General features: G+C 41.3%; 1 protein-coding gene across 1 annotated transcript; it reads right to left on the bottom strand.

Moving 5' to 3' along the window:
- FAM189A2 (family with sequence similarity 189, member A2) lies at positions 1 to 25,975 on the bottom strand (the record flags this gene model as incomplete). The annotated part of the gene is made up of 10 exons (XM_009580225.1): positions 1 to 207; positions 1,290 to 1,579; positions 3,395 to 3,544; positions 7,334 to 7,406; positions 8,037 to 8,166; positions 12,715 to 12,833; positions 12,953 to 13,060; positions 13,813 to 13,941; positions 15,807 to 15,908; positions 25,919 to 25,975. Coding segments are annotated over 10 exons (1,365 nt in total), but the record flags the coding sequence as incomplete, so codon positions are not given.

Genomic DNA, 25,975 nt, shown 5'->3' with positions numbered 1-25,975 from the left:
TCAAAGTACAGTTTCCCTGACAACGCCAATAAGACTGTGAGGCCGATCAGGCTCTGCTCTTTGGATCCTCCTCTCTGCTAGCTGATCTTCATCTGCGGTGAAAGTACTCAGGTCACCACAGCCATCCAGGTGCAGCAATCCAGGATGCTGTCTGCAGGGTAACACACGGGCACTCAATGACACGGCTTGCTGGGCAGGTGTCATCACCTTTTAAAGGAAAAAAAAATATAAATCAGATTTGTTTTCAGGCTCTTGGCCTATTAAAATAGTTTCTTACCCAACTAGGAAGAAGCTAGTTGTAGCGCTGAGACTAAAACTGCTATTTGTCGAGGAGGCATGGGAAAAGCAATCCCAATCAGGAAAAGGAGCCAGTGTTGGTGGGGTTTTTTGTTGTTTGTTTTTTTTAAAAAGCTGCACAAGAATTAGCTCACCCCAAACCATGGCATGTCAGGTGTTGCTTAACAGGAATCTAAGTGTTGCTTCCTGCAGAAGCCACTGCATTGTGGTAAGCTTCAGGCCACTGTAATAAATTGAATTCTCATAAGGAATTTTTTTTCAGCTGTTTCTGTCAAATTTGTTGAGGCTTTTGTTGCCTGTAGGCTGCAGTGGGAAATCTCACTTTACCAGCAGAGCCTAAATTAAAATCTTTGATGTGTTTTGCGTGAGAACTCAAACCAAAATCAGCAGTCACAGCAAATCACTTGTACTGTGCGTGAATCAACCCAATTATCCAAATGGTCTGTAAGCTACCAAAACATTTATTTGATGAAGTCTGTAATGTCTGAAACTTCTGAATCTTCATTCCATTAATGTAAGCACGTATTTTCTACTTTCTGCTTTTTTTCCTTTAGTAGTCTTATTTTTATCCTGGGAGCCAATTACAAAAAGTTGCTTCCAGTGGGTTTACATAAAAATTTCCTTGTCAGCCTCCATTCCTTCCAGTTTAGAATAGTAAATGCTTTATAACATCTCTCCCCTGCCACGCTCAGTATAAAACGCTGTCATGTTATTTACAGTTCATGATCCTACCACAGAAGACCATCTCCTTCAGCTTTTAAATACGCACATATTCAGTCTTCTGAAAACCTTCTTGGCTGTGTGGTTGATAGAGCAAGAGACACCACAGCTGCACAGCCTCTCACACACTCTCTAAATAAAACTACCGAAGGAGCTAATTGGGTCCAAAAACTTTGACACACAAAGCAGAGTGGCAAATATAAACCTATACTCCCAAGCCAAGGCCAGCTTGGGTTTCCACACCACCCGATAAATACAAGTAATACAACTACCTGCTCAAGGATGGTGGCACTGGTGATAGCTTCTGCCATGTGTTTCTCATCTGATTTTAAAACGGACTTGATATTTTCCACTAATTCATGTATGTCAGGGCTCATGCTGCAGGAAGACTGCTCTAGGATCCACGCCACAAGCCGTTTAGTGTCTGTGTAAGACTTGTAGTCTATCAAAGATAGGGGTCTTCCCCTCAAAGTTCTTGCTCTCAAACTCTTCCGCAAGGTGACAGCGCAGAGTTGTGGTTTTACTTCAGTCTGCGTTGCAGCTTCACAGCTGATCACTGCTCCTGAAGACAAAGATCAAACAAAGCAAACAATCCACTTGCTTCACAGCACTGTTCAACAAGTATTCCCTGAGATTTCAATCCTGATTCAGTGATGATGCGCTGCACAGTTTAACCACGTAAAACTTAACAGTCTGGCATGGTCAGGGTAGCACACAAGGCTCACTCTGTATTGGATTTACACTAGAGAAAATGCCTGTAACATAGAGCAGAACATAGCCAGGGTTGAGTGCGTATCACATGTCAAAGGGTCTGGAGGGACATTTCTGGGAAAGCCGTTGGCCATTTTGTGTACATCGGTTCCTTTCCCTTTTGCTTCTGTTGTGAATAGACCTGAAATGAGCGTTGAGTGTTAATATTAACGTACAGTTATACAAAGCAGGTTAAGCAAAGCTTGAAGGCTTTTATGATCTCTCCTAAATTTTTTGTAACTTTCAATTATTACCAGTCAAGAGGGCTAGTTACAAAATATCTGAAAATAATTGCTTGTCAAGCTGGAAGCTAGTAATAGTACAAAGTGGAAATTTAACGGGAAAAAAAAAAGTCAAAATTACCTTGCAAGCACTGAACAAGGGGCAGCAGGGAATCAATTCCACTGCCTTTGGTCCAAATAAAAATCTGCTGCCTTTGGACTAAATAACAATCATCAATTTTTGTCCCTGTTAAAAAAAATAAGTAAGAGCACCTACAGGTTGTTCAAGAAGCACTTTAATGTTAGCTTTATGCCAAACACAACAATACCAGGAGGAGATCCAAAAGATTCCAGCTAGAAGACCACTAACTAACTTGAAGCAACTTCCATTTTCTGTTGCAGCTGAATTCTCTTTCTGTAGCACTCATGTATTTAACTCTCAGATCCAGTGATGAACAGACCTAACCTCAGTTACACCGAGCCTAAAGCACCCAAATGCTTCTGACTGATGGAGTCTCTCTACAGGAGAAACGCTCTGCTCTGCTCTCACAGCTATGAATAGGCTCTGTGTCATGTAACTACTGCTTCAGCAGCAGATTCTCCGGGGTGCTGTGGTGGAAGTTGATAGGAGGAAAAGAGAAAACACATGATGTAGCAGAGACATAAAAACATTCCACGAAATAGTATAGGCATGCTCCCAATATTCAAAATAGACGGTTGTTACAAACATGCCTCCTCCCCGCTTACATTTTGTGAGTGCTAATACGTATCAGCAGCTACAATGAGGATTCCAATATCTTCTAATAAAAACTGCAAGACTCTTCACTAGTGGATTTTTAAGACTGTCAACAGAATCAAGAGCTCTGCAGCCACAGTAGCATTTTTCCCACAGCAACTGAATTGGATCACTGACACCAAAGTAGCTGTGACAGACTTCATTGGCTCTTCACTGTGGGTTTTTATGTTGAGTTTTGAGGGTTTCAGATGCTATGAGGAGCGAGAAAAGGGGTGCAAATGTATAGGCTAATACCAAATACCCAAGGTAACTTTGCTTTAAATCACTTACATTGACAACTGCCCTTGCAAGCTTTTAGATGCCAGTGTACGAGTAACACTGAGAAATCCTATGTGCTCCCTCCTCCCCGTCTTCCACCATCCCTCCCTCCTCCCCAAACTAGCAATGCCTGCTACAGACCCTGTTCCTAGATGTGAAAGCCTGAAGAGCAGAAGACTAAAGTGTTGGGTGGAGAAGGTTTGGCAAAGCACAAACTGTTTGCTGTAATGTAGGCACTCTGTTGGGAGACAGTGGCTGATTTCTGCAGGTATTAGGTTCAAGGGACTAACCTTCTGACTCATGTTCTTTTAAGGACTTATTACATAAACACTGATAGAGAAAATCAAGTCACCTTGAAGCAACTGGCAGTGCAGCACAGGGTCACTTTTAGACCGCTTTCGCAAGGGATTGAAGGCTCTCCTGCGAGCTCCTTCTGCAGGCACCAGGCTTGCATTTGAAGGCGGAAGGCTCACTCTGCTGGAAGACTCAGGAATTTGTTCACCTGAGTAATCAGGAGCAGTAAAGGTGAAAGAAAAGTAGTCAGAATAAAGCAGATCTGTAGAAGCCGTTATTAGAGATTATTACCTTTTTTTTGTGCCCCCCCCCAAGCTGTAATGATTGGATACAGAAGCATAGGGGTGCACGTATGTGTGCATATGCCCACACTTACCAGTAACACTGGTCTAAAGCCTGCTTAAACATTTGCAGAAACCTGTTCAGCCTTATACAACCGGTGTAGCAAAAAAAAACAGCTTTGCCTACTATAAATATCACCTTAAACTACCTGATCAGAGAGAAGGGAGCTACAGCTTTCTTGGAGAGAAAATTAAATCTCAGCGCGCCTGAAATCCTCCTGCATATAAACAGTTGTACCAAGATACGACAGCATATGGTCACAGAGGTCAGTCACTGTTTGCAATTAGGTAGCTCATAAATCAGTCACCAGTCCCCTATAAGGGAATTAAAAATCTTGTTCCATGAGGTTCTTTATTAAAATATAGATTTTCCTGAATTCTTGTGATGTGTTTCATCTTTCCAGTTAATCAACATTCCTCCTTTTCCTTAGGGTGAAATTATATGTTGTGATTCCCGCAACTGCCTTTTAGTGAACAGGACAGGATGAAGCTATGTATTTCCCACCAAGGCTGGTTCTGTACCTCCATCTGATCACACTTGGCATATTACAGGAAACAACGTTCTTGCTCATGCAAGAGCAAAAAGCCAAATTAATGTAAACAGTCTCTTATTCAGAAGATGGCAAATGTTTGTGCTGCTACTCTAACAGAAATGTACGAGTGACTGGAGCATTCGAGAAAATTAAGGCTTGGATGATACGTACTTGTTAAGCATAGCACCTTACCTCTTGCACAAATGCAACCTAGAATCTCTAAAGAGAAGAAACAGTGACACAACTTACATACAGCAGATACCAGCCTGGAAAGTCAGGAGGTAGGACCCAGCAACAAAGCATGGCAGACCAAGAATCAGGCAGGATTCAAGAATCCACCACCAACATAAACTTTTTAACACCAGTGCAGTTGCGCTAGCAGTCAGTCCTTGAGGCACAGTACGGCTGGTACTCTGGAGAAGTGGAGTTTTTTAAATACTAAACAGATGAATGAACCAATTCCATGATCTTATGATAATTCTTCATAATACTAATGTTTCAGATGGCAGAGATAACTGGCTTAAGCTGGTGGGTACTGGAAATGCGTATACCTAGTATGTGATAATATAGACCAGCTGCCAAGCATCCGCAGCCATCAGTAGAAGGTTGCACGTCTTCCTGCTACAGTCAGCAGGGAAAGTCCCATTCTGCTTGACAGGAGTGCTTTTGAAGTCAGTAAAACCATTTTAGCTGGCACAGAGAAGCTTACAGCTCCTCCTGCAGCCAGCAGCCAGGACTCCCCTGGTTCTGCTGGCAGAGAGCACTGCGTAGCTTTAACTTCCATCAGGAGCTACACTGAGTCGACCAGTCCTGATGATGCCAAGGGAATCATGGCATCATACACAAATGCCCTGGCGCAACAGACTACCGGCATAAACCAAAAGTTCAGCTTTTATTTATAGACTATTACTCTACATCAGCTGAGACAGCCCATGGAGTTACTCTGCCACAATTCCAACATATGCCCCCATTTTGTATTTTGCTCCTGCTGTGGTTTAACCCCAGTGGGCAGCTCAGCCCCACACAGCCACTCCTCACCTCCCCCAGTGGGATGGGGAGGAGAACTGAAAGGGCCAAAGTGAGAGAACTCTGGGGTTGAGACAAAGACAGTTTAATTGGGGGGGGGAAGAGAAAAACAACAAAACAAACCGAAGAAAAACAAGTGATGCAAAACCAATCGCTCACCACCAGCTGACTGATGCCCAGCCACTCCCTGACCAATGGCAACCCTGGAAAACTCCCCCCAGTCTTCATTGCTGAACATGACGTTATGTGGTATGGGATATCCCTTCGGTCCGTTGGGGTCAGCTGTCCCAGCTGTGCCCCCTCCCAACTTCTTGTGCACCCCCGGCCTACCCACCACGGGGGGCAGAGTAAGAGATGGAGGCAGCCTCAATGCTGCGCAAGCACTGCTTAGCTAGAGCTAAAGCATTGGTGTGTTACGAACACTCTTGTGGTCACAAATCCAAAACAGCACCATATGGGCTGCTATGAAGAACATTAACTCCATCCCAGCCAGACCCAGTACACCTCCCCAAATATAAATAAAAGAAGAGACACTGCTCAGCATATTTCCTTTTCTTAAATTCACTGCCCCTAGCAAGCCTTGGCATCTAGAAGTGGCAGTGTTAATTTTCGTCATTAAGATGCTCACTTTCTTCTTTATCTGAATTTAACAGCCAGGCTGAGATGTAAATGTCTCTTTACAGGCCTTTTTATTACAAAAAAAACAAAAGACGGACAAACCAGTTAAAAAGATTGGGAGGAGGGTACAATTTATCACATGTGCTCAGGTCTGCTTGATTGCAAAGGAAGTTTTTAAATACAAACAATACCTCAAACAATGCCTCATCGTGGCTTTTTTTTTTTTTTAAACTTTCATGACTTTCCTTCACAACAGTTGCATTTCCTATAGTATTCTTCTTCTTTTTTCTGTTCTCATAACTTTAAGCAGTCACCATGCAGCCCTATGTTTGATACCCTATTTTCATTTGTGCTCAAAGTGCCCAGAGAAAGGAACAGCAATTTATCAAAAAGAAGTCCTTGAGAATTAAACTTTTTGCTACAACTCTTCTGAATTTCTTTCTGGCTATCACAACTGATGAGATATCAGAAGCATCCAAGTGCTTGTTTTCAGAGGTTTCAGGTAAACTGCCAAAGTGCAGGCAACTCTGAAAGACTTGTTATTTCGTTAAAGTATTGTTTTATGTAAACAATTTTTTTTTCCTGCCACCACTTAGTAGGGACAATTTCAACGATAAACTTTACACCAAAGTTTTCCTATAGCTTGAGAAGTAGGTTGGCAGAAGAGAAGCCACAGCCAAATAAAAGATTTGGGGCTTCCCCCGGTCAAGTGTCTTTACCTTCTATATTCTTGTGGTGTGAACATTGTGCGGATAGGCACATAGCCATCTGTTGCACAAAAAGCAGTCTGTCCCATAATGGCAAGTTCAAATGAAAAATATTTTCGTTTCAGGAAAAGAACAGATTTTCACCAGGGCTGTACTGGAAAAGCTGCCTGTGACTTATTTGGGAGCCAATAATGTTTAACCGCAAGCGTACACTGCAACAAAGATTAGGCTGAAAACAACTTGGAACCATCTACATGATTTTTCAAACCAATGCTGAGCAAAGCTTGATGTGGCCTCTATGCGTAGTCTAGCTATGTCCTGTACCAGTATGCAGAAACTATTTAGTAATTCTTCCAGTGCAGGCTGAATAACAGAGTAATTCCCACATTTATCTCAACACAGTACAGCGTTATTTTATCCTTTTTCTATTTTCATCAGCAACAAAATGTCAACAGGCACCATCGTGTACAAAACAAATGGAAGCACTGGAGCTGGACATCATTTCTTACAACGTATGGACATAGAGTCAACAACTAACTTGTAGATTAAGAAAAAAGAAATACATCTTTCGTTTTGTATCTTAAGAGCAAACAATTTTTTACGTATTTTAAACGTTAATCCCTGTTCCTACTGCCCAAAACAATCACGACTTTTTATCTCTGGCTTGTAATATGGTGGCTGTCTTTCAAAGAAATAATAATGCTGCTGCTACATTAAGTCATCTGCGTTGGGTAGAACTGTTCTAGAACAAATTTTAAAATGTACTTTTTACCTTGAGAGGCCTGCCTGTCACTCACTTCCCCCGAATCAACAACTTCCATGACACTTATTTGTAGCGCACCTTCCTGGAATAAAACAGAAAAGTTGGAAAATCACAAGCCACCATCTTTTTTCTGGTACTTTCTAAGAACTGCAACATCCACCTTAGAAAGCAAGCACTTTTGCTTGACTGCACAGTGACTATGTGAGATGTGTTTAATTCCACTGCAACACCAAGACTAGTGAATGTCTAAAATCAATGTTCATCATCCAGGTCGGCCGATTTTATCCTGCTGAGTATTTTCTGGGAAAAAGCACCTGTCTTCTGAAAACACCTGTGAAAAGGGACCAGTGAGCATGGCAAAACCCTGACCTAGTCCCACATGGGAGGGGTGCAGGTGCGGAAGGGAAGTAAAGCAAGGTGGCCGCACAGGGGTCCTCTAGAATAACCAGCAACAGGTGTGCTCCGCAGTGTATTTTGCTCCTTCTCCCATGCTCGGACACAGTTTTCCAACTGGGGAAAACTTTTCAACTGTAAAGGTAAGTGACTAATTAAAATCTTCCGTGAAACTTACAGCAAGCCACATTTGTAACCAAACATATTATCCTGCTATTCCAAAATGAAAAGCTACCTAGGTCATGTTTACCGTGCCTCAGTGCAACCTTACCTTTATAGCAGAAAAACAAGTTATGCTTTAAACTCCTGTGGGCCATACCTGCTCAGAGCTGTTCTGGCTCCACACAGCTTCGTAAGGAGGAGGTGGGTCCAGAGGGCAGAACACTTCAACGCCTTTGATTCGCGCTCCGTAAATATGGGGCAATGGAATCACATCAGAGCCAAGCATCCTGCAACAAACAACACCGAGCCATTCCGTCAGGACAGCTTTCCAGCTGCAGAAAAACATAATCAGCTACCAAACTCCACTGGCTTTCCCATGCCGGCTCAGATTTTGGGATCTCAGTCACAGCTAACGAACTCGCCAAGAGCTGCAAGAGATTTTCCCAGAAGATGTCAGGAAATTGCTCCGTAAGAGGTGCCTCTCCAAAGTGTTCACCAGCGCTACAAACCTCTTTGGGCAGTACCGCGCCTGGGAGCCCGCTTCAGTTTTACTTCAGAGATTCACTTTTTTTCAGGAGATTCAAATACAGGTGGCAATTCAAAACGTGATAGCCTAGCTCTGATTTTTGTGAACTACTAAATTCTTAATTACAACTGAAATTCAAGATGCTTCCGATCTCATGTTTTATGTTCAGATACAGCTGTACGGAAAAAGGCAAACTCAAACTAAAGCCTGTTTTTGTGATGATGCTTGGCTAAGAATATTATAGTTGATCAATTCGTGAAGGCTTGTATGAGGCAAACGTACCTCATGGTTAAACTTACTTCTCAGTTTTCAAAGAGCTCTCTGAAACCTAAAATACAGCAGAAATCCCAAAGACCTTTTGCTGTATCATCTTCCTCTTAGGAGGTAGCCCTGAGAGGGAAGAAATCAGAACAGTGCCTGGAGAAACTCTTTTTGGCAAATGCTGATTTTGGTAACAGAAGCTTACATTACCCCATTAACATTGGAACAAAGTGTCGTGGTTGACAGCAGAGCTGCCAAGGGGACCTTCTCCACACAATCTTCAGAGAAGTCCGTGATCCAAAATGTTTCAATTTTTCTCTGCTTTTTATTACGTTTTAAATTGCTGATTTGGTTCTGAACAAGAACCTCAAGCACACACGGAAGCCCACATGTTGTGCTCTCTGGACCCACGTCAGGCTCACAGCTATCACTGGCGGATGCGTTCTCTCCACAAAAAAATGTTACACAAGCGCAAGTCTTTCTTCCCACAGTTTAGGGCTTCTCTAGACACTGGCTGGAAGAAACAAAGATGACTGTGAAAACGCTTTTCTTGCAAGCTGAGAGGAAAGGGCAGAGTGAATAGAAATGTCTACAGAAGGCTGCTTACAGAAGAAAAGAATAAAACTTCCAAAAAGAGAACTGGGGAGCACTTTTGTGAAAGGCTCCTGTCAAGGTAATGGAAGTAATGCATGGAGAAATGTGAGGAAAAGAAAGAAAAGATTTTGATAACTGGTCATTGCTTTTTTAATCTTAAAAATGGGGAAAATATAACATGTTAAAATAGTTTTTAATTTCAGCCTACTTCATCTGTCCCTCGAAGCTTCAGAATAATTTTGGAGTATGATGGAGATTGATGCTCCGTTGACGTTACTTCTTCACATTTTTCCAGTACGTTCGTGCTGAGCCTACATTCAAGGTAGGCTACAAAATTATATACTTCTTGACCTTAGTTTTGTTCTTAAACATGCCTGATCTGGCCTACTCAGCTCAGTCACTCCTTGAAAATTAATGTTGCATCCAAGAACTACATCATGTTAAAACTTATTAGAGAACATGCAACTAGAAAAGCATTCCTTTAAGTCCCTTAATACAAAAGTCGTTTCCAGGATGTGCACCTTTGTCAATCTGTTTTTTATTTCTTAATTTCCACTCTCTTTTTATGTAAGCAAGGTGAATCCTTGTGTTAGTCAAAAAGCCAGCAGCTTTCTGAAGTGATGATACAGGAAGTTTTTTCAGGGAGCCCCGCTGCCAAGAGCCTGCCCCGGACCACGAGTAGGCTCTGTACTGCTGCTGGTAAGCAGGACACTGAAGGGGGAAGGCGCATCCTCGGTCACCTCTCGCCCACCTTCTGCCCTCACACCTCAGCTGAACAGCAGCGTCAGGGGCTTTGGCCTCCCAGAAACTTTGCGTTTCAATAGCAGGAACACATTCAGTGGTTAAGAAACAACTGTCAGCAGCATATGGGTCAAATTCGAGACACATACCGAATTTGAGAATACACGACTTGGATAAGCAGATTTGCGTTTTGGGAAATGCCTCTAGTCCCCAAATGATACTTTAAACTGGACTGGGGTAGATTTCTAGACCCCAAGCGATTGGTTTGCTGCCCCACATGGATCGCCTCTTCCCTTAAATTCACATGCCTTACAACACTTTTGTATTTTATTCTTCACGTGGGAACTCAGCTGTAACTGTTAATGTTGTTGTGCCAGTCCTGAATAATAACTTAATTGCTACTTCCTTATTTATGAAATAACAAGATTAGAGGTAGGAGTTGACCAGACATTTGCAATGCTAGTTTGTTTTGTCTACCACTAAATAAGGCAAATGTAAAAGTTTTCCCATGAACAAGTGAACAAACAAATTAATTGGCTTCCCTAGCAGTGCCGCTGGCTCTGCAATTTAAAGGGTGGAGGAGAATGGCTACCTGTTCCAAACATGTCCTTGGCACATGTTTTGATCACCACAGTGTTTCCGTACTCAAAGGGATGTATCCGTTTTGGAGTCACCCCAGGTGCCACTTGCAGATGGTGGCTCGCCACCCTGGATGCAGCTCATGTTACCCGCCCTTTGGCACAAAGGTTTTGGATGCGGGGTCCGTGGGAGCTCGGCACAGAAAGCCAGGTCACGGACGCAGCATGGCGTTCAGGGTGCAGACCAGGCAGGGAGGGGAGGGGAGGGAGAAGCGCGAGGAGGCTGACTGAGACAAGGCCAGGTCCCTTCTCAGCCGCAATGATGGACACCCTGGATCCAGCCTGGGGTGAGTCATATTTCCTCATCTGCCAAGAACGGAAATTAAGTCTGTCTGTTGCTTTAACTTCTGCACTGCTGCATAACTACCCTGAGCACCTTGAAACAAGCAGCCTGATTTCAGAAAGATGTCACGATCACTTAAATGTTACTATCAACAAGTTTTAATTCAGTCGCAGGCAAGGTAGCTACGCAATATTAGACTGCAGGAGGCTTAAATGTTGTTCAGTGGCCCCTACTGTGCTGAAAATAGACAAAGAGAAATACTGCTGCTGGGAAGGAGATAACCATCTAGAATGACAAGCCAGACAAAGAACGACAGCCCCATTTTAAAGCAGGGGAACTGTGACAAGCATATTTCAATAAATACCTAATCTTCCAAAGACATCATTACACACACCATTCTGTCCTCCTAACTAGCTTGAACCAAGACTCACATAGGAGGTTTTTAGTAATGTTTGGAATTCAGCCCCGGTCTTTGGTGTTTTAGACGACTTTTTCATTCTAAAATCTACTCCTGTGCCACGTTACCATTTTCTAGGTAATCCCAGGATCTGTAATTACCTCTGCAAGGACCACAGAGTCTTGAAAGTCATGCACGCTATTCCTGATGAAACAGTGAAATAAAGAAAACAGTCCTGTACACTGCAAAAAGCAGGAGTTTTAAACAAGAGTAGAGTGATACCGTCTGCTTGAGCATCACCATATTTTATGTATAAACATTGTGTGTTCACAGCAGAATAATGCAGACTCACCTGAGCCATAAACTAATAAACAAAGCTAAACTGCAAGTTACTGTGAAGAGTATATAACCACCTGCAGAATGAAGGGTAACAAAACCCACAAGTCACCACTGAATTGCAAGAAATATAGACACTAGTAAGTCCCGGTATGGCAAAATAACAGTTGATGCTTAATGGACAAGCTACACGATTTTTAGCCCTGTTCTTCAAAACAACACAAAAACAGCCCCCACCAAATTTACATTTTAATGTTTCATAAGACCAATTATACCAAAGAAGGGAGCCTTCTGCAACATAAAAGTTTTCTGCACGTTTTCTCTTACTCACAAGAAAATTCATACAGCTATTATTTTATCCTCCTCCGAATCCTTCTTCCCTCCTCTTCGTAGTAATGAATTGAAAAAAAAAAAAGGGGAAGGGGGGAAGAGATTACAGTGACTTGTGACCATCCTCCTTTTCTTCCTGATACGTGAACTCATCCTCCCACCTTCACTCTCACTCCTCCTCCATCCCGCAGCTGCCGCGGCAGAGAAGCCCAGCGATAACACCAGGTGCGAACCCCGCCTGACCGCTCACACCCGAGCACCGAGACAAGGGTAGTGATTCCCTGGCCTGGCAGTACAATCAAAACATACCCTTCAGTCAGCTCTAATTGCCAAAGAGGGAGAAGGGGAGTCACTCTGGCAGGAAGTCTGCGGGGGGCCAGGCCGCCGTTCAGGGCTCTCTCGCACAAGCCTTGCCAAGAGGTTGCGCCTGGCTTTCCGTCGCTGCCCTGACCTGCTCCTGACAGCGTTGTAGAATTTTTCAGCCACGTCAAACTGTGGTATTTCTCTTACCCAGAAACAGAATCTAAAGTGAAAACTGCAAAATTATACCCCTCACCCACACTGTATTTATGCTGCCCCATACTCAACAGATTTTTCTCCTTCCCGCCCCGCCCCCCCTGCCTAAAGTCAGTTAATAACAGAGAAAATGTTCTTAAAAAAAAAAAGGAAGATTTTTCAGTGTTTCCAAAGACACTAAAAGAAAGGAAGAGAGTGAGTGTAGAGGTTTACCTGCGACTTGTTTGTGGAGTACAAGAATGAAAAGTTGCAAAGTAGGAGGGAGGCGGCACAGGTGGGACAAAATCATCAGGATCCAAAACATGATCTTGGTCTTCAATCTGAGATTCATCCTAACCAAATGAAACTCCTGTTAAAAACCTTCTGAGATATAAAAAATTGCTGAACTGTGTAATCTAGTAATATTGTTAGTACCATTGTTTATAGCAGGCAACGCCTTGCACTAACTTACTATGCAGGATCTTCTTCTTGTAAAAATCTGTAAGTAACGCAGGGCAGCCGCTACCAAGCAAACTGTGGTGGTGAGAGCATTCAGGGCACAAAGAGCAAAGAGAACTTTCTGAAGAACATGAAGATTATGGAAATTAAAAGATTAAATCAAGGTATTTGTAAATGTCAAAATAATAATAAAAACCTAAACCAAAAACAAATACAGAAAACGCAAGGATGACCATGACAATTACTTCTTAGAAACGTATGTAATGAAGTCTTTAGGACAGGTAATCTCCAAGATTGGAGCAATTTGCAAAAGCTTGTTTTGCCCTACTGTGTGTCCTGACAGAGAAATCCAGAAGGGTTTAATACCGCTCAGATTCATAGTCCATCTATTCATCCAAGAATTATAACCTTCCTCTTAAATTTTCTGTGGGAAATGAAGATGTGAGATAATCACCATTAAAGAAATGTTAAAGCACTTCTGTATTTTAAGATGATGCTGTTTGAAAGTTGTATTTTAGCAGTTTGTCAGCCAAGAAAGGCTGAGAAGATCAGAAAACCAGTGAAGGCATCAAATCATTAACTAAAATTTACACCATATTTACCCATGCAATCTTGTCTGAATTCAGCTGTAGTTTTGGTTGCATAAAACACAGAAAGGACAAGAACTGCATATTGGATCAGCAATGCACTGGTCAAAACCCAGACACGAGTAAAAAAAGAAGAAAAACAACTGTTACAGAACCATAAAGAGCTTCTGACCAGTGTGGAAGACCAGAAAAATAACAGAATTTTTCACAGTAAACACAGCACTGCACTGTCACACAAGTGTAGACATTATCAAAGCAGTCATGTTAAGCAGTATGCGCAGGGTACCTTGAGAAGAAGGTGAGCAGCACTGCACGACTTCATGTGGTACAGCTTCAGCGCAGTCTCTTCTTCCGTGCATTTAGTGAGATGAAATTCTTCACAGCAGAAACAAACCTTGTTTTCACCCACATCCACCTTTAAAAACGCAAAACGCCTTTTTTTAATTTATTCGCTGTTTTATGCAACATTTTTACCTGCATAATATAGAGCCTGTGTGTTAAACTATACCTCTGACCGCAAAGCAGACTAGAAATACAGGCTTGTAAAATGAAATTTGTACAGTTTGGTACACCAATGATTCATGCATTATAAAGCTATGTTACGCATACTGCTTATTTGAAAGGAAGCATTACTGATAAGTTCAAGACATTTAAATATAACTTAATTGTAATCAAAGCTGCACTGATTACTAAGCAAATTTAGTATCCATGCTCCTTCAAATGCATAGCAACCTGGAAATTCTTTCTTTGACTGATGTGTAAGCCACTGTATGTGGAGTGTACACTTTTTCTTTGATTCATAAGTATATTTTGCATCTCTGTGGATGGAATGAAACCCACAACTATAATCTCAACCCAGTCAAATCAGCAATAGTTACATCTGCACACCACTATTGTTTGTAACTTTCAAATTGATATTGTCATCTTAGTTTTCAAGTAGAAATTCAATGTTTCTGTATCTAGGGATAATTGGTTTTTCAGCTGTCAAACTCTCTAGAGTCATAGCATCAAAGGTCTTCCACCTACATAAACCACTCTACAGAATAATTTATGATTTCAGGAATGCTTTTCAGCTGTACCAACCACAGAGGGCTCCGAAATTCCTGAAACGTTTAACCATTCTCATCTGGAATAACATTAACAGTTCTCAGCGTTGCTTTGGTACATTGATATTGGGTGAATCTAGATTGCCATGGGCTTGTAATCTTGGATTCTCACGGCAATACACCTACTGGCATGTTAAGGAACCAACAATAGCTTTCTTGAAGCCATAAATGAATGAAAATAAATATTCAAAGATCTTTCCATTAACCCTTAAAGTCCTTTAAGCCATTACACACGATCCTCTTTATCATCAAGTGAGCCTATATCCTTCAATTTCAATTATTCCACAGTTTCTGGTTCACAAATAGACATTCTTCTACTTCTTATGACACGCATTTGAGAAAAATCTTTTGCATTCTGTCCTTTCATGTGCAGATTGCTTTTTCCTCAAGTAAAAGTGTTCTGAAAAGCTAGTATCATTTGATCTACCTTAATTTTTTTCCTCACAGTTCTTGCTGTAAGATATCAACACAAATTATCCTCACCAGGTGAGGCAAACCAGGAAAAACAATGCCACCCACAGATTATACTGACAGAGCTTTTTGTAGGTAGCTCACCAGTACCCACTCAGGCTTTTTTCAACACTGTGTCACAATCTGTGTCACAGTACTACAAAAATCCTTTATGCTAGTTCTTAAATGACTATAATATTAAAACCAGTGTATAATGCTGGCAAGAGGGATTTTCTAAAGATATATTTGGGATTCCCTCTTACATGGCCCCATAAAATTGTCTAGAAAGCCTTGTACTGAGTCAGCTGTGTCTTCAGACCCTGAAGACAGAGGCCAGCTCTCAATGAAGTCAAGCAAAACCTTTTCTGGTCTAAGTATAGATTTTAGAAAATTTATAAATAAATTTTACTCTAATGAGGAGTAAAACCTTTCAAAACATATCCTTTTGGGGTCTTCAGCTTTAGGAGCTGAACACCTTATGGAGACTCCACCGCAAAAAAACCAGGTGTTTAGGAACACAGACAATAAAAATACTGTTGTGGATTTCAGTGAGCCTGTTCACAATTTGAACTGAATCAAGGCCTGAAACAGAGAGTTTTCTTTTTTCCCCCCACCTGTAGCTGCATTACTTGCATCTCTACATTAGCACATTTTGTGATCCCAGCATGGCAAGCTTACGTGGCATGCCGTGAAGAAACACATGTAAATCAGTATGTCTGCTCACCAAATTGCATCTGGGTACACTGGACACAAACTGAACGCCTTGACATCCTAAGATAAATCCAGTCAGAACACAGATGATAGACAGCAGAACAAATAGGTTAGCCTGGAACAGCAAAACAAAGTTAACATCAGTGGGAACAGGATCATGAACCCGACTCAAGGATCCCGTGGCAATGCAAATCCCACTCCTAAACTGACGCTGGGAACAACACTCCTTTTCAAAATTCCCTATGATTTCAGTGCCCCAGGGTATCTTATCTTAAGCTAATAGATGGTTACTCCAAACACCTTTGTCTTCTCTCTCTCCTTATTCTGCACAGCTGTGCAGAATAAATAAATAAATAAATAAATAAAATACATGCTACTATTGAAAAGTACAGGCAGCTAAAGGTTTTTTGGAGTGCAAAGTATGATTTGCAAGCCTTCCACTGAATGTCAAACCCTTCCACTGAGTTTACCTCTCAACACATTTAGATCAGTAAGAAACCTGAAGAGGAAACATCTTAAGATGACATTAATTCTGCATAGAATTTCCAAAACTATTTTGCAGCACAAATAAATTAAAAATATTTTTCCCAGTACGGTGAGGACAGAGACACTTAAGGGACTTTGGTTATATGATTTTATTTCCTCCTGGCTACTAAAACCAGAAACACCTCCATTCATAAATCGGACAATACCTTCAGTTCTATAAACCATCTGAAAGACCAGCAACGGCAGGGGGAGGAGAGTACTTGAAAAAGGACAAGCAGAAGCAGTGGATAAGATGGAATCCTACTTTCACGCATGCCATTACAATCTGCAATCTGTGCTTACATGAGACTTGGGATATGGATTTTAAACACATGTAAGAACTTTTCTTGTCCCAATTCATACATGCAAAATTTTTCTGTACTGCAGGAGAGAGTACTATGGGCAAGACTACTACTTTAGAGACAAAAATAACAGGTTCCTCTCCTGACATGTTTAAATTTTATGCACTTAATCTTACAAAGCAAGTATCAGGTTTTTTATGTCCAAAAGAATCCTTGTTAATAACAGTCTGCTCACTCAGACTCCTTTGTATCAAAATAGCCTAAACTAAAAATCCAGGAGATGACAAAAAGCTGAGGAAGAGAAGGAAATCATGAAGGACACGGGCTCAGTTCTGCTCCAGATAGCTTTACAGCAGATCCAGCAACAAGGACTTCCTAAACATGCACAAAGACAGCAATCGCTTTCCAAATTAATTTAGCTGACGTACCACAGTTAGCTACCTAGGAAGCTGGACCGAAAATAAATCAGAGCTGTTGCACAAATTATGATCCCGTTTACTGAGGTTCAGGGAAAAATAATTACCCCTGAATGGAAAAGAGCCAAAGAGCATTACTGTGCAAGCTCATTCCTTAAATTACAACATCTCATTACTAGTAGGCTTTACAGAAGCTTGATCATAACATTATCACATAAGGCAGGTTTTAATGTCAAAAAAAAAAAAAAAAAAAAAATTTAAAGTAGCTATTAGTACTTCTCTGAAGAGGATTCGGACTATTTTGTGTTCAACATACTGAGAACAATCAATATTAAGAGGAACAGTATTTTCTCCTAGCTTTATAAATACCATAAAACCACAGATAAGAGGTTTTTAATGTTAGTAAGCACTTTGAGTGCCATTTGTTTTTCTGTACAAACACAGAATTTAATAATTTTTTTGAAATTAACTCCTTGTTCGGCACTCAAATGAATCAATACCATTTCTTATGCTTTTATCTAGATTATCTCAGTTACCCTTTTGATTAAAACTACTTTGAGAGAAAGAAAATTGGTAGATGGGTATTTCATACAAAAAAAGCTTTTCATCTGTGTTCAGCACAGGGCACTGTAAACTAGAAATTAGCCAGTTTTATAAGTGAAATAGAAACTGTTTCAACATAAAACATCTTTATAGTACAAATCTCAAGAAATGATATTAAGGAAAACAAGAAGTGCATTTGTCCCCTTTCAACTGATGAAGAAATGGAGGTCCTGAGCAAAGAAGTTACTTGGCCAAAGTAGTAAGTCGAGAAAGATATAAAAAAAAAGGAGGCAAATTCACATATTAATTTTCTCCTTTCGTACAGAAGCTGCAATAGAAACAATCCAGTACACAGCTATATAAAAAGTTATATATAAAATCCAGACTCCTAATGTAATTGTTTACAAAAACCTGAATAAAAACCACACAGATTTTTCTAAAGAAACACGTTAAAATTAAAGAAGAAAAAGGAAGAAAAGGAACATTATTATAAAAATGCAAACCAAGAATGATATTTCTACATTTATGTTCTAATAAATTCCACCATACAAGAATGAAATCTTGATCTGTTTTTTATTATACGTATACTCTATTTTTGGCTGCATAACCTAATATTCAGACAATCCCATTGAAGAGGCAGAAGATAAAAATAATTCTTCTACACACAATCTAAACCACTACCATCATCTGAACCATAACATTCGCTACTACATATCCGATAGTGGACACGAGAATATATTGTCCTTCAGCATCGAGAGAAAAAATCCTTTTTTTTTCTGCTCCATCACTGGTCAGCATTTTCACAGAATCATTGAGATTGAAAGGGACCTCTTGAGACCTCCTAGTTCAAACCCCTGCTCAAGCAGGGTCATCTACAGCAGGCTGCCGAAGACCATGTCCTGTTGGTTTTGAGTATCTCTACAGATGGATACTTCATAACCCCTCTGGGTAACCTACACCAGTTTTTGACCATCCTCACAGTAAAAAAGTTGTCTTTTGCGTTCAGATGGAATTTCCTATTTTTTCAGTTGTGCTCATAGCCTCTTGTCCCGTCAATGGGCACTACTGAGAAAGGTCTAGCTCCCTCTTCTTCATTCCCACCCATTAGCTCTTTATAGAGATGGAGAAGATCACCCCCTGAGCCTTCTCTTCTCCAGGCTGAACAGTCCCAGCTCTCTCAGCCTCTCCTCAGAGGAGAGATGCTCCAGTCCCTTCATCATCTTCGTGGCCGTTCACTGGACTTGCTCCAGTACGTCCTCCATGTCCCTCTTGTGCCGGCAAGCCCAGAAATGGACACAGCACTGCAGGTCTGGCCTCACCAGTGCAAGGAGAGCGGAAGGATCCCTCCACCTGCAGGCAAATCTCTGCCTAATGCAGCCCAGGACACCATTAGCCTTCTTTGCCACAAGGGCACTTTGCTGTCTCGTGGTCAGTTCGTTGTCCACCAGGATCCCCAGGTTCTTCTCTGCAGAGCTGCTTTCCAGCAAGTTATTCCCCGGTGTGTACCAGTGCCTGGGGTCATTTCCCTGCACAGGCAGGACTTTGCATTTCCCCTTGTTGAACTTTTGAGATTTCTCTCAGCCCATTTCTGCAGCCTGTCCAGGTCCCCCTGAATGGCAACATTTGGTGTACCAGCCGTTCCGCCCAGTTTTGTATCTCCTCTGACCTTGCTGAGAGTGCACCCCGTCCCACTGTACAGACCATTCACTAAGATATTAAGCAGTAGTGGCCCCACTATCCACCCTGAGGGCACAACACTGCTGACTGGCCTCTGGCTGGGCTTTGTGCCACTGATCACAACCCTCTGGGCCCGGTTGTTCAGCCAGTTTTCAATCCACCACACTGTCCACTTATCTAACGTACTCTGTCAGCTTATTTTATAAGATATGTTCTTCTGCAGATGCAAATTTAAACATCTTCTCCATCACTACTCACCTACAAGTAAAAACAGGTGTTCCACTTTATCCCAGTGAAAGAAGATCCCACCCACAGGTAAACCAGGAGAAAAGTACACCTCAACTTAGAATAAACAGGCAAAGGCAAACATGCTATTTTAAAAGCCAAAACAGAGGTAAATAGTCTTAACTGCAGTGATAAAAATGGAAACAACTGCAATTATGGCTTTAGTTTGGCTCGCAGCCCTTGTCTTTTGAGCGTTATATACACATGGGCTGTGAACAGCTGCAGAAAGTCTTGAGGAACACTACATGAATTAAACTATAGGAAAGCAAACTTTATTCTAATGTTAGACACAGTATTTGCTAATGTCTTGCATGGATGATCTCTTCCAAGTAAAAAATCATCATGCACTTTGAGGGCTCTGCAGCAGCATAAACTTGCATGATGAGGCTCTGGCAGAGCCAGAATGGGCAGACTGCTTGTTGTCCTGCTGCTGCTGCCGTTGAAGCTAATATCTAATGCCAGAGAGGAATTGCTTTCACTTTAATATGCGCACACAAGACTGATGCCCGAGCAGACACTTAAAAAATAAATGAAAGAAAAACGTTTGCTTCACAATCATCAACTCTTATATGCATTTACATCCTACATATATACTTTATAAACATCCTTTTAGGAAAAGGCAAGTCAATGGATTAATTTTCCATATACACAGCAGCAATAGCAATAACTAAGCTTTAATTATGGGACCTTACTAATTTTCTATCAGTTGTGACAGCTATTTATTGCACCATATGGAGACCTGCAACACTTACAACTGGCCACACAGAAGTAAAAGACAAACTAATTCATTTAATAAAAAAGTCATATACTTCAAATGCAGCATTAAAACACGCCATACAAATGAGAGAAAAGCTTTTTCAGCATAAAAATAGATGATTAAAAAAATCAGAGGAGACCTGACTTTGACCTGATTATAAAGACAAAAAGCCTCTCTTAAAGATTTTTCATAGTCTCACACTTAAAAGCACACTTCTTTTTATTTGCTTAGACTGACTTTAAAACCTTTGTATGAATACCACTTATTGACTTAGTGGTGGAGACCTGCATGCGAGCCAAGACGTTAACATTGAGCTACTTCACTTATAAAATCTAGACAAACAGGCACTACTACTGTAATTCTCACCAAAGCCAAGTGACTTTGCTTATTATGAAGCACATGGATAGGTAAATATTTTTTTTGCAGGGTTAGGGTCATGATATTCAGCTTCTGTTCACAGTGCTTTATGTTGTTACTAGCAGGGCTAAAATTTAAGAACGTCACTTCACTTGCACCAGAACTAAGTATCTTGTTCTAAACATTAAATTTTGGTTAAATCTATGCAAATTAGCAAGGTGCAGATATCAAGAAGGCAGTAGCTAGCCCTAAGAATCTTTATTTTAAAGCTGCTGGGACATAGTTCTCTTCTGATAAAATTCTTCAATTAAATAAAAGGTTTACTACAAATTTGTTCTTCAAAAATTTACAAGGTTTTAAATAAATACTTGAGTTCCATAAAGTTTTCTGTTTTCCAGAGAAGATCTGTAAGTTTTGTCATGAAACGAAAAATGTTAACACTTTTGAATTAAAAAAAGGAAGTGTTTGTAACAAAAATTTCACTGTAAAACATGAGAAGAATCCAAATTGAATGACTCATGCTGAACACGCAACTTGGACTTTTCTGAGTCAACCCCCACAAACCTTTACATGAAAGCTGACGACACGTAGCTGGCAGGCTAGCTAACAGCGGAGCCATAAAGCACTTGATGTAGCTGAAAGCCAGAGTCACATTCACCCAGCCTGCATCCATGCCGTTAATTTCTTGATCCCATGCATCTGCGGGTACCGAGCAGCTCCCCAGTGCTTGCAGCCACCACAGCTACGCTCTACCCAGCATGACAGCCTGGTGTCTTCCTGCGCGCTTGCACGCCTGTCACTTTTCATGCAATCACAGCTAAATCTTCTCTTTAGCAGCAGAACCCACACACCAAGCAGCCACCAGAGATATGCTTAACTTGAAGTCTTTGTTACAGTTGGTGAAAAAAAAAAACAACCAAACGCACAACCAGAACTCCTCCTAAAAAGCACACTCTACAGGATTGCAGCTGATTTGTACGTGACTGGAAAGGAAAGGATGCTTCACTAGCAGAACAATTCTGCATTCAGCAAAGCATGTATGGCTGCAGGCAACACCTGGGAATACAACATAAACTCACAGTGCATTGGCTAGTCCAAACTGATATACAAGCAAGGACAGAGGCTAATATAGCAAGCATGGCCTATGTGGAAGATGTGAATTGCCCTCAACGCATATGCAATCAAACAAACAATGCGGAGTTGATATACTTTCAGAAAAGAAGTTAGGTTCCTTCAGTTAAAAATAAGCTTTAAAGCCCTATGAAAGGCAGGAGTTTAGGAGCAGAGAGGAAGGAACCAGCTTCTATACAAGTAGAGAGTAACATCGAGCCCAGAACGGTTGAGAGTCAATACTCAAACAACTTTGTGGGGGGAAAAAGTTTCCCTTTCCCCACAGGTATGCACAGGAAGAAGCCTCTTCTCTGGAAGAAATATCAGCTTCAGAGCACAAGTGTTACAAGCTGACTTCCAACGTCAATTGACAACTGATACCCAGAACAGAAAAGCCGCAGACAACTAAAAGCAAGGTGAGATTTCAGACCCAGGCTTCTCAGCAGCTGTATCGCTGAAGGCCAAGCCTCCCCTGCAAGAATGTCCTTCAAAAGATATGATTATAATTCGATTTTGCCTTGCAGTACCCCGTCTCTGGGACCTATTGTTTACCCAGTATCTTCCTACACTGTAATACAGCCTGAGTGGCAAAAAACAACAAATGTGGCTCTCAATTTTATTTACTAACAGATCTTATCACAGCCATCCCTCTTCAGGACTGGTTTCCTCTCACAGGTGGTGCTACTAAAGATCCACTACAGCTGTAACTAATAGGTTTCCCTTCCTTTCTCCCCTCTGGGGGAAAAACATGAGTGACCGAAACACAGTAGCCCTCTCTGCCTTCGACACCGCAGTCTGTCCCCAGCTCCTTTCTCACAACATCGCAGCCCCGCGCTTTCTCCAAGCCTCAGCAGCGGCACCAGAGCCTTGCCATCATGGGAAAACACCAACAGTTGGGTTGTTTTTCCCCATGACCAAGGCCTCGGATTGAAGTGGCAGCCACAGGATAGCCTGGCCGTTCACAAAGGAACAAACCCAGGCAGTGAGAAATCATCACCTAAAGGGGGAAGATGGAGAGAAACATTTTGTGAGCCAAGACACTAACCACCCTTTTACTGGAGGAGCTAGACTGCTGCCATGCAAAGGAGCTGCAGGCAAATAGCGTACTCCAGTGGTTTTCAGAGATGAAAATCCTGAATCCTGAAACCCTGAATCAGAGTAGCAAACAGGTTTCTTTCAGAAAGAATTAGTATTTTTAAAGTGGGAAAAGATAAATGTGAATTGCATTATAAAATTCCTCAAGTACCGGAAACTGACAATCAAACCCAAAAATAAGTAATACATGAAGCCACCAGAAACAGCATTACCATGTTCTTAAGAATAAACCCTACCACACACTGCTCTGAGGACCGGCACCTCCTCATGAATAAATTCTGTGGCACACACCGGTCACCATAATTCTGTTCAAGACCCAGCTCTGGGAAGGAGAAAGGGCTAAATGATGGAGTTCAACCGTCTACTCTTAACTACAGCCTAATGGCTACATCTGAGAGCTTTTAGTACACACCATGACAAATTAAAATCTAGATATATTTATCCAACTTGGGCTGAAAACAAAGCTATTTTGGGGGGTTTGGATGCATATATATATGAAGAATTCCAGGGGGTATCTGCACAATTTGAAGAAATTATGAAACTGAACTGAGTGACTGAAAACAGCTCTGCATAAAAAGAAAGATGAGAAGAGGCCCTTCTTTACGATCAAGAGAGCATTTGTAGATTGAGACATGACTATATATGAAAAAGAATAATGACCACTTAATCCCATAAGCATTACACTAGCTGTTGAGCACAGTCCAAAGTCTCTGCATAAAGACAACTAAATTCTGACATAAGTTGCTGTAATGTAAAACGTGGTAATTGATACCACTCCTCAGATTTCTGGCATGGCTTTAGCACAGGTACCCAACGTGCTAAATATTTGGGTTCAATGGCAATCTTATAAAGCTGCCTTCACGTACAATCCATCCTTTCCACAAAGCTCACTTGCCGCATAAAGGCATTTCTACACCTGGCACCTGCTTGAGTTAAGGGCTGTCAGGGAGAGAGCTGTGTGGTCTCTACTTCCTTCACAGCAGGGAGGTGGCTCTGTGCAGGCAAGGGGAAAAGGGATTCAGTCTAAAAGTCGGGAGAGAGGAATCCATTAGAAGTGTATTTACAAGAAATAAGTGCAGAGGGCCTTGCATAAGGAGTAAAAAGCGGAGGGCAGTCACAGCTGGAAAAGGGGTATGTTTTAGCTCTGAATGCATTTTATAATTTTAGTTATGAATGTGATAACTCTAAGCCATGGCTGTAAAAGGAGTCTCATTGCTTAGGTATTTAGGAAACTTGCTTTTACAACTCATACAACTCCTCATAACGCCCAAGAGAAAATGTTCAAGTTACTAGAGGGTAGATATATTAGAAATTTAGTGCTAAATAAGTATGCTCACAGACACTAACAATCTGTCCTTGATAGACCGTAGCTAGTTCAATGCATTATTTCCTTAGCCTCATGAAATGTTTAATGCTAATTTCATTTTCTGCACAGACTAGAACAGAATATTTCAGTTGGAAGGGACCTACAATGATCATCTAGTCTAACTGCCTGACCACTTCAGGGCTGACCAAAAGTTAAAGCATGTTATTGGGGGCATTGTCCAAATGCACCTTAAACACTGACAGACTTGGGGCATCGACCACCTCTCTAGAAGCCTGTTGCAGTGTCTGACCACCCTCTCGGTACAGAAACATTTCCCAATGTCAAGTCTGATCTAATCTGGCTTTCAAAAATCAGACCTCTATAAAATACACATACAAATAAGAAAAAAAATACAGGTTCATAGAATCACATAATCATAGAATAACTGTGGCTGCAAGGGAGCTTAGGAAGACTCTACTATATCCACCTGCTCCAAGCAGGATCAGCTATGGATCATAACAGGCTGCTCAGGGATTTCATCAGTCTCATCTCAGAAACTTCCCCATCTGCTGCACAACATCCCTGGGCAACCTGCTCCAGCACTTGACCGTCCTAAAGATTATTTGATATAAATGAAAGGATCAGGAAGAGTTTGGTGCTTTCATATTTAAGCAAAACTAGGAAGGGCCCATAAAGTTTATACAAAGGAGAATATGAAAGGGTGAAAGAGCAACAACAGACAAAAGGAAACTACAGCAACAATTTGCTGTAGAAACAGCACAGAACGCAGGCAATATAGAAACAGGGAGCACTGTGCAAGCCTCAGGCATTTTGAGACAGATGGCATTTATATTTATTTTCATGAAAATATGGTCCTTCCAGATTGGGAGCCCCAGACATCAAGCTCCTCTTTCTATCCACAGAACTGCTAAAAAACCTGCTTTGCTCTGCCTGTGCTAACCAATGCACCACTGAGAAACAGCAATTTATCCACAGCTCACACATCTGATCCTTGCTATTCCTCACTGATGACCATGCGGATCCTGAAGAAGCGCTGTATAAAAATAAAACATCTGCTTTGGCCCGGAAATAGTCTTCAGAAGTGACAGGAAGGCTGGGGAAAAAACAAAAAAACAAACCCCCAAAACAACCAACCAACCAAAAAACCCCTTCAAAACCTTTTTTTCAAATCCCAACTCTAAGACGCTGAAAGCCGCGCAGCTTCAGATCTCACTTACAAACAGAAACAGCTTACACACCCTGTACATCAATGTACTTCTCTCAGAGCAATGTAATGTCAACTGTATTTGAAACAGTAACACTGGATACTTACTGTAAGACAGCAATACTTAGGTTAGCTCTCAAACTGCTATCAGACACTGAAACAAACAGTACAACTAAGTCAAGCTTTAAGACCAACTCCCCTGTGTAAGCTTAAGAAGCACTGCCTCAGAGAGCTAAGTTATTTATACTAAACCAGCACTTTCTTATACCTACACTAACACAAAAAGTGCTCTGTAAACAACATTAACACTTCCTGCAGACGTGGTCCACACTTGCCCTTAATGGGAACTCCATCCTTACAGGAAAGAATACAGCCTTTCACAGGTTTTGACTCCTCTTTCAATAATTGTGATTCTACTGTTTAAAAAAAGAGACTCAACAGCATAGTCTATTTTTTCAAGGAGAAAGAAGTGGTTGTTGTTGTTTTTTTACCAATGACTATTACAAGAAGTTCTAATCCGTACTTACCAAAAGCATCATCGGCCTCTTCCATGTTGTTAAGCCTAAGATTCCAGATAAGATTAC

This window comes from Fulmarus glacialis, unplaced genomic scaffold (genome assembly GCF_000690835.1).
Source record: "Fulmarus glacialis isolate BGI_N327 unplaced genomic scaffold, ASM69083v1 scaffold20086, whole genome shotgun sequence".
In the NCBI taxonomy this organism is placed as follows: Eukaryota; Metazoa; Chordata; class Aves; order Procellariiformes; family Procellariidae; genus Fulmarus; species Fulmarus glacialis.
Note: the sequence above shows the minus strand (reverse complement) of the source record. Positions and strands in the feature narration are given on the sequence as shown.